At 41.1% G+C, this 14,759-nt stretch overlaps 1 protein-coding gene across 1 annotated transcript; it reads left to right on the forward strand.

Annotated features, from left to right (window-relative positions):
- Positions 1 to 8,699: 8,699 nt before the first annotated feature.
- GSPT2 (G1 to S phase transition 2) lies at positions 8,700 to 14,413 on the forward strand. The gene has a single exon (XM_003804877.5). The coding sequence runs from the start codon at positions 11,805 to 11,807 to the stop codon at positions 13,689 to 13,691; it is 1,887 nt and encodes a 628-aa protein (XP_003804925.1). The 5' UTR covers positions 8,700 to 11,804; the 3' UTR covers positions 13,692 to 14,413.
- Positions 14,414 to 14,759: the final 346 nt, after the last annotated feature.

The raw sequence follows: 14,759 nt of genomic DNA on the forward strand, positions 1-14,759 counted from the left end.
GCAGCCCTAAATGAGAACAGTTATCCCTGTTTTCCCGCCCGAATGCTGCTTTTTCCAAAACCACCCTTGCTCACCATGCCCCCTATCCTGTACCCATTAAAACCCCAAACTCCACTGGCAGAAGAGCAGAGCAGTGCAGCAGAGAAGGAGAGAAGAGAACAAGGGGCCGAATGTCTAGAGGAGAAGAGGCAACTGAGCATCAGAGACTACAATAGATGTGGCTTGACTTCAGATGGCAGGACTTTGGGGAGGAGCCCGGAGATGACCAGGCTTCAGGGGAGATCACCTTCTCAGCTCCCCTTCAGCTGAGAGCCACTTCCACCGCTTAATAAAGTCTCCACGTTCACCTTCCTTGAAGTCCCTGTGACCTGATTCTTCCTGGACACTGTAGAAATACCCAGGTACAAAGAGGGCAGGGTGTAACAGACTGTCACCCTGAATCCCCACTGAGCTGGTTAACATTTAGCCATCCACAGACGGCAACCGCTAAAAGAGCATTAATTGTAACACACCCCTAGTCACTGCCACGGGGCCAGGGCTCAAAAGTGCTCACCCCAGCCTGGCACCCGCTTGCCTATGTGCTCTCCCCCCTACTACAAGAGGTTTGAGCTTGGAGGCAGAGCAAAATGAGCCACCCCACCCCCACACTCCATCACAAGGCCCAGAGGGGGTCAGGAGGGAACTGTCAGGTCTCACTATGTCTGGACGGTTCTTTTCCCTTGGATGAAGACTAGGGAGACAATGGCCTTGGATTACTTTCTGCCACTGAAGGGAGGGCCCAGAGGAAATGAGGCTTGTTGGCACCACCTGTGCATGTGGAACCACCCACCTGTAATCAGCCTGTGAAGGTCACTGGGTGAGTTGGCCCTCTGGGGATTAGCTGTAGCTGCAGGGAAATAAGACATGCTGTTTCCTTCATTTTGAGATGCAGAGTGGGTTATTCTGCCCACCAGGCCATGAATACCTGTTGCAGCTGCTGCTGATTGGTTGATTAACTGAATATTTATTTTTTTGAAATAGAAAAAATTATGTGTGGGCCACTTTCACATCCAGTCACGACTGTGATGAAATAACTTGTTACAATCCTACTCACTACAGGGAAAAAGTAAAAAAGCTCGATGAAAGAAAAAAATGGGCCAGCTGTGGTGGCTCGTGCCTGTCATCCCAGCACTTTGGGAGGCCAAGGCGGGAAGATCATTTGAGGTCAGGAGTTTGAGAGCAGTCTGGCCAACATGGTGAAACCCTGTCTCTACTAAAAATACAAAAAATTAGCTGGGAGTGGTGGCAGGCACCTGTAATCCCAGCTACTCCGGAGGCTGAGACAGGAGAATCACTTGAACCCAGGAGGTGGACATTGCAGTGAGCTTAGATGGCACCACTGCGCTCCAGCCTGGGTGACAGAAAGAGGCTCTGTCTCTAAAAAAATAAAAAGAAAAGAAAAGAAAATTTTACTTGAAGGCATCAGAGAACTTATTTTGTGTCCAGGACATCAGAGTGGAAGAATCTGGAGGTTAGAGAAACTCGCTGAGGAGAATTCAACTATCTTGTGCTGCTTTTTCCCTCAGATAATTTGCTGAATCCCAAACTGCCTGTGTGAGAGGACATCATTCCATATGCAAAACATTAGCTAAGAGGTAGAGAAGACATCAGCTCTTCAGGAAACTCACGGGGCTATGGAAACAAAACTTAGAGTTCAGACAACCAAACTTGTGAATATTTGAGAAGTCAAGATCTCAGGAAAAAGAAAAGCAGACAAAAGTGAGACCAATATGGGGTGGTTTTCTTCCTAAAGGCATTTGTCCACACTTAAGCTACAGAAAACATGTGACTAAGAAGCTCAGCAGACATCACTTAAAAGTCTCAACAGATTTCTCAGAAGTCCCCAGGCATCAGAGAACTTATTTTGTGTCCAGGACATCCCCTTTGACCTTCCCTATGATATGACACAGTATAAAAGCCCACACCAGAAGCCAAGCAGATTCCAGCACCATGCCCCTTGAGCTTCCCAGCCTGCAGAGACATGAGCTAAGTAAGCCTCTTTTCTTTATAAATTACCCAGTCTCAGATATTCTGCTATACAGAATGGACTAAGACATCAATCAAATGGATACACTGAAACATGGAGAAATGAAAATTTTAAACCTGAAACTAAGAACTCAATATTTGAGTTTAACTGAGTACTGGAAACAGAAGAATAGAAGGAGAGGGAAAGGCCAAACAGAAATCACACATACGTGTAAAGTTTGTTCCTGAGACGTCACAGATACACCACCTGCATAGAAGGGGCAAGGACAAATAATGGTGAACATGGTAGCTAATACCTATGGCAACTAATACCAATACCAGCACTGTGTGATGGACACTGTCTGGACTCCATTATCCAGAGACAGAATATAGGTGTCACATATGTTCAAATCATTACATGAAATATGCCTCATACTGTGCTCAGCAAACAATAGACCTCTTTCCCTTCCTCTGTTGATGTGTCCCATGGTGATTTTGGGAATCTTCAGAAGTGGTTATGACCAGTGGCACAGGGAAAAACTAATATCCCATGAAGTCACCAATCAGAATGCTGAGTAAACCACGTGGCCCCTCCTATTTGAGCTCCTAGTCCCTCATACATAACATGGATATAATGCCAAATTCTTGCTTTGCAGAACTGTTGTGAGTACTGAACAATGTAGCAGGTTAAAAAAAGAGGTTGCCTGAACACAGTATGTGGCTCAATTACTATGAATTTATTCCCTTCAGTCCATATTCAATCCTTGCTCCTGACTGTGTTTTTGATTCTAGGAGTTCTACTCCTCTCTCACTGGCTTTGTTGATTGCTGACCCAATAGCCTTTCCCACCAATATCAGGTGGTAAAAACACTGATTTTGTTCAAGGAAGCAATCTGTCCAATCATGGGGGGCCCCCTTAAGATTCTTCTAATCATGGATATCACAATCCCCTTTGTCCAATGACGGTTTTCAACCTCCCTTGCAGCTAGTAGTGGATATGGGACCCAGTTCTGCCCAGTGAGGTGTACAGGGAGTGTCTGGGAGGCTTCTGTAGAAAAAGACTGTTTCTTAAAAAGGACAGATGTGAAAGAAGAGAATGGTGATACTTGGAATGTAACAGAGATGCCTGGAGCCATGCTATGACAAGCATGAAATCAATAGAGTCAACTTGTTGAAAATGGTGAAGCAGTATGGAAGCCTTGATGTTTTGTGGGTCTCTGAGCAGCTGAATCAGGACACGTGTACTTTCAGCCTTCTTATCACAGAAATTAAAAGAATGAGGCCCGGTTGATCATTGGCTTTAAACTTTAATTTAAACTCATTTGAAGGTAGTTTTAGAAATACTAATGCTCTGGCTCCATATCCAGAAACTCTGATTTCAGCAGTCTATATTGTGATGGCTTTGGACATTTTAAAAAAACATTCTGTTTTAAACACTGTCAAGCAGACACATGACAAGCTATTATGTGATAAAGAACCTACATATAGATCACGCTCCACTTCAACAGTCATAAACTCTTGGTCAATCTTATTCATCTATACCCACTAACTTCCCCCACCCCTCCAGCTTAGCTTCATGGAAATTTCAGACATCCTATCAGTTAACCCATATATACTGCTGAATATATCTGTCAGAGAAAAAGACAACTTAAAAACACTACTTAAAAATGTAATGTATGCCATTATCATGCCTAAACAATAATGAAGAAGTGCCAAATATCTTCAATATTTATTCACAGATAATATTTCTCTTATTGTGTCATAAATGCTAATTTTTTCCTTTGAGTTTTTCAACTCCAGACCCCATTTAGTCTCACGCGTTGTAACTGGTTGTTATGTCTGTTAATCTTTGGTAAAATCCACTCTCTCCCTCTCTTTCTTTTGAGAAATGAGTCCTTTATTCTATAATGTCTCCCACATGCTGGGTTTTGCTGATTTCTTTTCATTGACATTGTTTAACGCACTCCTGTTTCCTATCTTTCCAGTAAATTCAGAGTTAGATCTAGAGTCTCCATCATATTTAGCTTGATATTTTAGCAAAAATACCTCAGAGGCAGAGTTGCATAAATCCATCAGGGGATGCATACTGAATGGTTGTCTGTCCTTTGCAATGGGAGCAGATATTGGTGGTCATTGCCTAGATCACTTGTGTCATTTGAGGCTTACTGTGAAGATTATTAACTTCTGTCTATCCTTCTTTGTTAGACAGAAATCTTCTCTGATAAGAAACTTCTCTCATCCCCTACTTGGTAATCAAGTATTATAGTTTATATGCCAAACACAGTTAACTGTTTCAATTTTTGCCTCTGTTTACCCAGTTTCAAAATAATGAATTTATTCCCTAGCATCTAATATTTTTTAGATATTTTTCTTTATTTTTAATTGCCTAATAAAAGTTGTATTGTGTACAACATGTTGTTTTAATTATGTATTCATTGTGGAATGGCTAAATTGGGCTAATTAACATATGAATTACCTCACTACTTATCATTTTTTTGTGGCGAAAATACTTATAATCTATTGTCTCTTTTTTTTTTTTTTTTTTTTTTGAGATGGAGTCTTGCTGTGTCGCCCAGGCTGGAGTGCAGTGGTGCGATCTCAGCTCACTGCAACCTCTGCTTCCCGGGTTCAAGTGTTTCTCCTACCTCAGCCTCCTGAGTAGCTGAGATTACAGGCGCACGCTGCCATGCTGGCTAATTTTTGTATTTTTAGTAGAGACGGGGTTTCACTATGTTAGCCAGGCTTGTCTTGAACTCCTGACCTCAAGTGATCTGCCCGCCTCGGCCTCCCAAAGTGTTGGGATTATAGGCGAGAGCCATCACGCCCAGCCATAACCTATTCTCTTAGCAATTTTGAAGACCTAGAATTTTATGATGGAGGAAATGATATTTTCCTTTAGAGCTAACTATGCACTCAAAATTCAATTGTATTTGAATGCATGTCAGCTCTTATTTTTATTGACACTAAAATTTTCCCCACATGATGCAAACTTCCCATCTGAATCTGCCTACTAGAACACAGGGGAAGTCACAAAGCAGGTGCTTAGTAAATGTGTGTTCAAAGTATATCAAATGACTTAGTGAGGTATGTCAACATCATACTTGATTGTTTTATTATAACATTACTGTTCTGGTCCTTCCACCAGATGTTTAAAACTGACATTACCACTTTGCTGTCTTTGGCATTATTCAGGTATTACTGCATTTGGAGACAGAAAAACTAAGACTCACTCTCCTTTACTGGATCTTCCTACTTATTAGGGAACAAGTGACCTCCACTAGGCTCATAGATTTGATTATCTTTTGGCTTGCAAAATTCATTTCTTCACATTACCATTAATTATCATTCACGCTGTTTGCTCTATGCTAGTCTATGCAGTCACCTGCTATTGCTCTACTTCCCAGAGACTTGTACAGCTCAAATTAGCTTGTTCCGTAACATACTTCCTCTTTACTGTAGTACCAGAGCTCCTATGATTGTAGTTTGTCAATAAATCACCAAGTTCCTCTTCTCTGCTTCTTAATCTCTATGTTTTTTATTTTCCATTATGGGTGTGCATTTTGAGGACTAATAAGTGTTTGGGCCTTGGCCACATCAAAGAATATTTTGTGACCAGCCTTTTTTTCCCTCAAACTTCAATTTTCTGATTGCTAACATGGATCTAGGAGTTTGCTCTCCTGTGTTATTGTATGCAAATTCTGGGATGTGTAAGACATATATGCACATGTTTACTTGGTGACTTAGTCCATTAGTACTACTATAACAAAATACCTGAGACCATATAATTTATAAAGAGCAAAAATTTGTTTTTCACAGTTCTGGAAGCTGAAAGTCCAAGGTCAAGGTGTGGGCATTGCAAGAATTGGGGACTGCCTCAGAATGGATAATATGGTTTGGCTCTGTGTCCCCACCCAAATCTCATCTTGAATTATAATAATCTCCATGTGTCATGGGAGGGACCCAGTAGGAGGTAATTGAATCATGGGGGTGGGATCTTCCCATGCTGTTCTCATGATGGTGAATAAATCTCACAAGATCTGATGGTTTTATAAAGGGCACTTTCACTACACATGCTGTTTCTCTTGCCTGCCACCATGTAAGACGTGTCTTGCTTTCCCTTCACCTTCTGCCATAATTGTGAGGCCTCCCCAGGCGTGTAGAACTGTGAGTCAATTAAACTTCTTTCCTTTATAAAGTACCCAGTTTTGGGCATGTCTTTATTAGCAGCATGAGAACAGAGTAATACAATGGAGATACAATTTTTCCCTTTTAACCTCAAACTTGAGCTGTATTTGGGTAAGGTATTCTCATGCTTGGATATCAGACATTTCAGCCCTAGCTAAGATTTCTGTCCCATACTTTCCTGTGGTAGTGGTAGGTACTGGTATTTGAAAATGATGAAGTTTCTTAAGTGACATATAATTCCCATCTCTGTGGTTCTTTGTAGCTTCCACACATCCTTGCATCTAGCACCCCAGGGCCATACCTATGAATGTGGGTTCACCTCTTAGATCAGAAAATTGAGGCAGATAGTGGTTAAGAAAATTTAACAAAACACAAGATTACATATGGTAAGTCTTGCATTTGAACCCCAGCCATGTGACACTTGTACAAGTCAGTGTTTGGTTGATGTTAACAGAATGTACTCTGTTAATTAGCACAGGGACTAACATGGGGAGTTAGGGGTTTATAAATAGTATACTTCTAGGGTTCAGAGAAACAGGTTGTTTTGTTTTGTTTTTTCCCGACCTCTCAGAATAATTACCACAATCATACAGCACAGTTGACTCTCAAGTAGGGCTGCTGCCTCTTTCACAGTTGAAGAGTTGGGGAATCAGGAGGCTTCCACTGCAACTGCAGGTTCTTGGCAAACAGTACCTTAGTTGATCTCCTGGAAACAGGAAACTCCACCAGAAGTGTTGGCCCAAGGGAGATATTTTTCCCAGCTAGGTCTATACCTCCAAGTTATGCTTGCCTTACCTCACATTTCTCTACACTTAGATTGGCTTTAAGTGGAATCTGTCTAAGGTGCATCAGATTGACAGAAGGTAAAACACATTTGGAATCCCAGCAGCAAAACTCTAGGAAATGGAGGCTTAAGCTTTCTAGCCTTCTCAGTACAGAGAAGCTTATTTGTGAATGGGGCTGGAACATACGCCAAGAGAACCAATATAAGGCACAGTGTTCTTAACTCTATGTTCACTAGCTCCTCAATATTTTTCTGTTCTCCTCCTTTCAGCCTACCATACACCACTGTTACCTAAACCTGGATGAAACTTAAGACTCTGCTTGTGCCCCAAGTTGCTCAGTGATGCTAGATGTAAGATGGGGAAAGAGAGGAATCTCAAAACCTAAACATATTATGTCCTCCAGTCTAGTGCTGTTTTGGTTTACCTAAATTCTTTAAAAAATAATTTTATTACTCCCAAATCAGCCACCTCCCCCATACCATAAGGGCCTATTATAAATCTTCCCCTATTCATCATTTTTCTTATTTTAGTCTTCCTTCACAATTTCCAGTCTCCTACTTCAGGAAAGAAACACAAATCCTCATGAAAGAACTACAGTGAATTATCCTTTCTCTCTTAAATTTATTATATTTCCATTCTTTCCAGATAATCTAAGATTTTACCTTCTTCCTCTATTTGTGATTTAACTCTGCCAAATCTCCCTATTCCTTTCTTTATATATATATATATATATATAATAGATGATACAAGCCAGTGTGGTCTTAGAATCATATTGTCTGTGTTTGAACTCCAAGTCCGCTATTTACTAGCTATGTGACGTTGAGTAATCCCTGGCCTCTCTGAATGTTATTTTCTTATCTGTAAAACAGAGTGATAAGATTACCTTCTTCAAAGGATGATAGGGAAAATTAAATGAGAGAATCCATATAAAATAATTGAAATATGATCTACGCTTAGGAAGCACTCAATAAAATTGACTATCAGATAGATACAATTCAACTATGAAATACAGGCAGAGAATAGAGAGAGCATTTATGCAAAGAAAAAATCTGTTTATTTTAAATTATATTGATGGTGGTGGTACTGAGACAACTATATGTGTAGGTGGGATAAATCAAATGAGTAATTATTTTATTTTCTAATTCTATCTATCTTTCCATGTTATCATTGAGAACCAGTATTCCTGGTTTGGCAAACATTTGTATAATTGGTCTGGTACATCTTGTCAAACCATATAATAAATAAACCATCAGGGACTACTAGCATGGTCTCAAAAGTGTTCAGAACTCAACCAGAAGAGGCACTGGCAAATGATCATCAATAAGTATAGTAAGCAAAATTTATCAAAATGCCTCAAATATATGTAAATCCAATAATTCACAATTATCCCTTTTAAAATCCTTATTTGTCATGTGTGTAGGATTCTAGGGAACCAACTCATTATTTTTTAAAACTCCTAAATAACACGAAAGAATCAAGCACTTTTCCTGCATTTCCTTTGCAATCTATATCTGAAAGTAACAAAACTGTTGAAGGTAAATTTTTTGGAACAGCACTCCAGTTAATAAAAACAGAAAGAATGACAGAAGTGCAATATCACAATTTTGCAACCTCTAATGATATGTCTCTAAACAAGTATCAATAATTGTGGCTAACTGTAAAAAGAGTCACAACCCGACCTCATGTGCCTCTTGATGAAAATAATCAAAATTCCCTTGAAGTATTCTTGTTAAAAAATTGCACCTGAATCTGATCAAGCTCATAGATTTAATTATCGATAAACAGGAAATACAGAGAACAAAGGAATATTCTAAACTCTACCATAGACATACAGTCAGCAAAGCTGAGAATGTAAAAAAACAAAAAAACAAACAAAAAAACCTCTCTACCAGTCACATCATCCACTTTCCTCAACAAATAAATGACATGAAAAAGGGGAAGATAGGTTGGGTATCCAGAGATAAAAAAGACTTTAAAGAAATATCAAAAAAGCAGGCCAAATTGAACTGTAGTGTCTGAGTGTACACATTTGTGTAATAAAACTATACAGAAAATCGTATAGGTTATTACCATAAATGTCACAATAGCAGTTACATTGAGAGGTGGAGGAAGTCATTTGTGATTGAACAGGGCACAAGGAAGCCTTCTGGGCTGGCTGGCAAATTTCTCTTGATTTGGATGGTTGTTACAAGTGTGTTTCCTTTCTCATAAGTCAATAACCTATAATTTTTAATGTGACTTTCTGTGTTTGTGCTATATTTTACAATAAAAAAGATTTTTAAAGGAGGAAAAAGATTGAATTAAGCAATGGTTGGATATCACCTACACTCTTTTTTAAATTTTCCTCTTTGGTGAGGAAAATTCTCTCATTTACTGATGAACTCTTAGGCAGAAAGACTGGAGACAAGCATCCCATCACACAAACCAAAAGATTTTTGTCCAAGGCCAATCTCTCTGGACACAATCTGGTCAGTGCTTCTCTCTCTTGCGTTGAACTGCCTCCCCTGGAACCTCATGAATGATGGATTATGAGGACATTCACAGACTATTTCTGACTTCTCCTTTATCGTTCTAACAGTGAAGTATCCTCTGTTCTCTGAGATATCACTAAGTAGCAGTCATACCAATATGTTCATGACCAATGCATTCGACCCAGGTGAAGGAAAAATCCCAGATGTCTCCTGCTTCCTTGCATGAATTACCTTATGTGAACACGGCTGCCAAAACCTTGACAGGTTCTCCCAGAAATGTCCATTCTAGGTTCACACAATGTCCAAGAAGGCTCCAGCACTTGTGTGGAGGGTCTCTCTGCACATTCTACCTCTCAGTTCTTCCTGTTTATTGTGAATAGGTGTGCACATTCTCTTTATGTCACTGTAAATAATTAATCCATAACCGGAGGCAAAAAGAATGAAGGTGTGGAAACAGTACAGAGCTAGTATAATAGTGGCAGCCCCAGAATGAAAACATCAAGGGTCCAAGTCTGTCTTTTTTCCTACCCCTAAAGTCTGGAGAACACAATTCTCAAGTTATAATCAGGTACTTGGTTTTATAATATTTTGCTTTGTTGTTGGATTTATTTAATATCCAACTATGAGGCCAGGCGTGGTGGCTCATGCCTGTAATCCCAGCACTTTGGGAGGCCGAGGCAGGTGGATCACCTGAGGTCAGGAGTTCAAGACCAGTCTGGCCAACATGGTGAAACCCTGTCTCTACTAAAAATATATATTAAGAAAAATTAGCTGAGCTTGGTGGCGGACGCCTGTAATCCCAGCTACTCAGGAAGCTGAGGCAGGAGAATTGCTTGAACCCAGGAGGCAGAAGTTGCAGTGAGCTGAGATCATGCCACTGCACTCCAGCCTGGGCAACAAAAGTGAAACTTTGTCTCAAAATAAAAAAATAAATCCATCTATGTGACACCATCTTGTACTAAGCAGATTGTTTGGACTGAATAGTCTTTCTAGGTATGTCACAAAACCTGAATTCATAAAAGCAAAAGGTGACAGATTTGAGTACATGAAGACTAAAAACAGATTCAGAGAAATAAGTTTGTATTTTCTATGTCAGTTTGCACTAAATTAATTTACAAACAAGGTCGCTGAGGCTTTGACTCAACTGTTAACACTTTCTGAGAGTGAGATTCTTTTGATTAGGGTCTTAAGGTCTTTGTTCATCTCAGAAGTCTTAATTGGTTTAATTAGGCTGACACCTACAGCCCTGTCTCATTACCATAAACTGTAGAGGGGTTCAACATGACACTGATTGTTTCTTAGAGCAAAGCCAGTGCAGTGAGTAGGATTCCAGGCCCCCCGGAATGAAGCAGGAAAACCCGAGGCCTGTGGATGCAGGATGTACTAGGGAGGTGCTGGGGAGTAGTGCAGATAAACCCGGAATTCAGTTGGTTGGTAGAACAAGAGTGATCTGAGTCCTGTGCTTGTCTACGTGATCCACCATTGAATGGCAGGCCAGCCATTGTGCAGGCATCTGCATATGAAGTGACTGGAAGCTTCACTGGAACAAGGATCTCCTTGGAAATTCTCTCCCCTCAGACTGCCAGGGTGCTTAACATGAAAAGAAGTTGTAACCCTATCCTTAAACTATAGAAGCCATCAGCAGAAGTTACAGGCTTATGGGGGCCCACTGGAAAGGGAAAATCAAAAGGCCTGTGGATTTCAAATTAATGAGTGATCTTAAGTTGCATTTCCTAAGTTCGGCTACAGACTCATATATTTCATGAGTCCCTCCCTACCCATTCCTTGCCTCTCCCTTCAGTTGCTGGGTTTCTGAATTTCTGTATAGTTAACCCTTATCTTGCCTCCCGTTTGTTCAATAGAAATGATCACTTTTACTTGAATCTTTTGGTAGAATTGTATATCATGTGTTCCTGTCTAGGTTTAATCATCAGATTGTGGTCAAATTGCTCTGCCAGACTGTGTGAACAAAAAAGTGAATGGAAATTTTCGTTTTAAAAAATAATACTTTTGGACTTAGCCCCTGGCTAAGAAGAAGTAAGGAAGCCAAGCGTACGGATAGCAGCGAGGGGTCAATCCACGCCCGGCGTTGGGTCGGGGGTGGAGGAGTCGGAAGTGGTTGGGGTTTGGGGGAGGAGATCCGCTCACACACAAGAGGAGAGTGTTGAGCCGCCATATCTGCTGCTGCCGCCGCAGTTGCGAATGCAGCATCGGCGCTTAGCTGCCTCCGCGGTGCAGCTAAGGTTCGTGTCGCTACCCCTTGGCCCTTCGCTCTTGCTGCCTTAACCCCGCCGGCGGAGCCCGCTCTTCTGGCCTGTTGAGCCCGCTCCCTCACTGCCACACAGCAAGTTCCGAGACCATGGATTCGGGCAGCAGCAGCAGCGACTCGGCGCCCGATTGCTGGGACCAGGTGGACATGGAATCCCCGGGGTCGGCCCCGAGCGGGGATGGAGTCTCCTCTGCGGTGGCCGAGGCCCAGCGCGAGCCCCTCAGCTCGGCTTTCAGCCGTCAGCTCAACGTCAACGCCAAGCCCTTCGTGCCTAACGTACACGCCGCGGAGTTCGTGCCGTCCTTCCTGCGGGGCCCGACTCAGCCGCCCACCTTCCCGGCCGGCTCCGGCAGCAACGATGAAACCTGCACCGGCGCGGGATACCCTCAAGGTAAAAGGATGGGACGGGGGGCACCTGTGGAACCTTCCCGAGAGGAACCGTTAGTGTCGCTTGAAGGTTCCAATTCAGCCGTTACCATGGAACTTTCAGAACCTGTTGTAGAAAATGGAGAGGTGGAAATGGCCCTAGAAGAATCATGGGAGCACAGTAAAGAAGTAAGTGAAGCCGAGCCTGGGGGTGGTTCCTCGGGAGATTCAGGGCCCCCAGAAGAAAGTGGCCAGGAAATGATGGAGGAAAAAGAGGAAATAAGAAAATCCAAATCTGTGATCGTACCCTCAGGTGCACCTAAGAAAGAACACGTAAATGTAGTATTCATTGGCCATGTAGACGCTGGCAAGTCAACCATCGGAGGACAGATAATGTTTTTGACTGGAATGGTTGACAAAAGAACACTGGAGAAATATGAAAGAGAAGCTAAGGAAAAAAACAGAGAAACCTGGTATTTGTCCTGGGCCTTAGATACAAATCAGGAGGAACGAGACAAGGGTAAAACAGTCGAAGTGGGTCGTGCCTATTTTGAAACAGAAAGGAAACATTTCACAATTTTAGATGCCCCTGGCCACAAGAGTTTTGTCCCAAATATGATTGGTGGTGCTTCTCAAGCTGATTTGGCTGTGCTGGTCATCTCTGCCAGGAAAGGAGAGTTTGAAACTGGATTTGAAAAAGGTGGACAGACAAGAGAACATGCGATGTTGGCAAAAACGGCAGGGGTAAAACATTTAATAGTGCTTATTAATAAGATGGATGATCCCACAGTAAATTGGAGCATCGAGAGATATGAAGAATGTAAAGAAAAACTGGTGCCCTTTTTGAAAAAAGTAGGCTTCAGTCCAAAAAAGGACATTCACTTTATGCCCTGCTCAGGACTGACCGGAGCAAATATTAAAGAGCAGTCAGATTTCTGCCCTTGGTACACTGGATTACCATTTATTCCGTATTTGGATAACTTGCCAAACTTCAACAGATCAATTGATGGACCAATAAGACTGCCAATTGTGGATAAGTACAAAGATATGGGCACTGTGGTCCTGGGAAAGCTGGAATCCGGGTCCATTTTTAAAGGCCAGCAGCTCGTGATGATGCCAAACAAGCACAATGTAGAAGTTCTTGGAATACTTTCTGATGATACTGAAACTGATTTTGTAGCCCCAGGTGAAAACCTCAAAATCAGACTGAAGGGAATTGAAGAAGAAGAGATTCTTCCAGGATTCATACTTTGTGATCCTAGTAACCTCTGCCATTCTGGACGCACGTTTGATGTTCAGATAGTGATTATTGAGCACAAATCCATCATCTGCCCAGGTTATAATGCGGTGCTGCACATTCATACTTGTATTGAGGAAGTTGAGATAACAGCGTTAATCTCCTTGGTAGACAAAAAATCAGGAGAAAAAAGTAAGACACGACCCCGCTTCGTGAAACAAGATCAAGTATGCATTGCTCGTTTAAGGACAGCAGGAACCATCTGCCTCGAGACGTTCAAAGATTTTCCTCAGATGGGTCGTTTTACTTTAAGAGATGAGGGTAAGACCATTGCAATTGGAAAAGTTCTGAAACTGGTCCCGGAGAAGGACTAAGCAATTTTCTTGATGCCTCTGCAAGATACTGTGAGGAGAATTGACAGCAGAAGTTCACCACCTACTCTTATTTACTGCCCATTGATTGACTTTTCTTCATATTTTGCAAAGAGAAATTTCACAGCAAAAATTCATGTTTTGTCAGCTTTCTCATGTTGAGATCTGTTATGTCACTGATGAATTTACCCTCAAGTTTCCTTCCTCTGTACCACTCTGCTTCCTTGGACAATATCAGTAATAGCTTTGTAAGTGATGTGGACGTAATTGCCTACAGTAATGAAAAATTAATGTACTTTAATTTTTCATTTTCTTCTAGGATATTTAGACCACCCTTGTTCCACGCAAACCAGAGTGTGTCAGTGTTTGTGTGTGTGTGTTAAAATGATAACTAACATGTGAATAAAATACTCCATTTGAAACTCTTCGGTTATTTGAAATGCTTTTGAATAATGTTTAAATGTCATTATGTAATGCTATTCAATTAGCTTTATTACTTTCTCAAATAGTTGAATATGTTCTATCACTTAAAAACTTAAAAACTCTTCACCACTTACTGTTTTAAGTGAGGAATTTACAAACAATGCATAAGTGTGTATTAAAGGAATAATTTTAATTTTGAGAAAAAAAACGTATGTTAAGGCTCTTCCCAGTGGGCTTTGTTTTCTCTGTCCAAGTCCAGTCAATAAAGGAGCTCTTCTGCTTCCCCACTTGTGACTTGAAAATGAAAGGCTCAGGCCGTCTTTATTTGTATAGCAGTAGTTCATGTAACATTATCCATAGGTTCTTGAAGACTACAACATTAAGCAAAACAATGTACAGCAGGTGTACATCGTACAACAATGCACAATGTATGACATTGTTCAATGTTGTTATGACATTGTTCAATGTTGTTTAGTTATGACATTGTTCAATGTTGTTTAGTTATGACATTGTTCAATGTTGTTTAGTTATGACATTGATAAGGGGAAAAATTCATTTTGTTAGATGTTATTTCACTTGAAGTCACAATTTCCAAGAACCAGTGGACTATGTTAAGTGAGGACTTACTGTATTCCATCAGGTCCCATC

This window comes from Pan paniscus, chromosome X (assembly GCF_029289425.2).
Source record: "Pan paniscus chromosome X, NHGRI_mPanPan1-v2.0_pri, whole genome shotgun sequence".
Taxonomy (NCBI): Eukaryota; Metazoa; Chordata; class Mammalia; order Primates; family Hominidae; genus Pan; species Pan paniscus.

Coding starts and splice junctions, on each gene's coding strand:
- GSPT2 (XM_003804877.5), top strand. CDS start 11,805: ATGGATTCGGGCAGCAGCAGCAGCGACTCGGCGCCCGATTGCTGGGAC.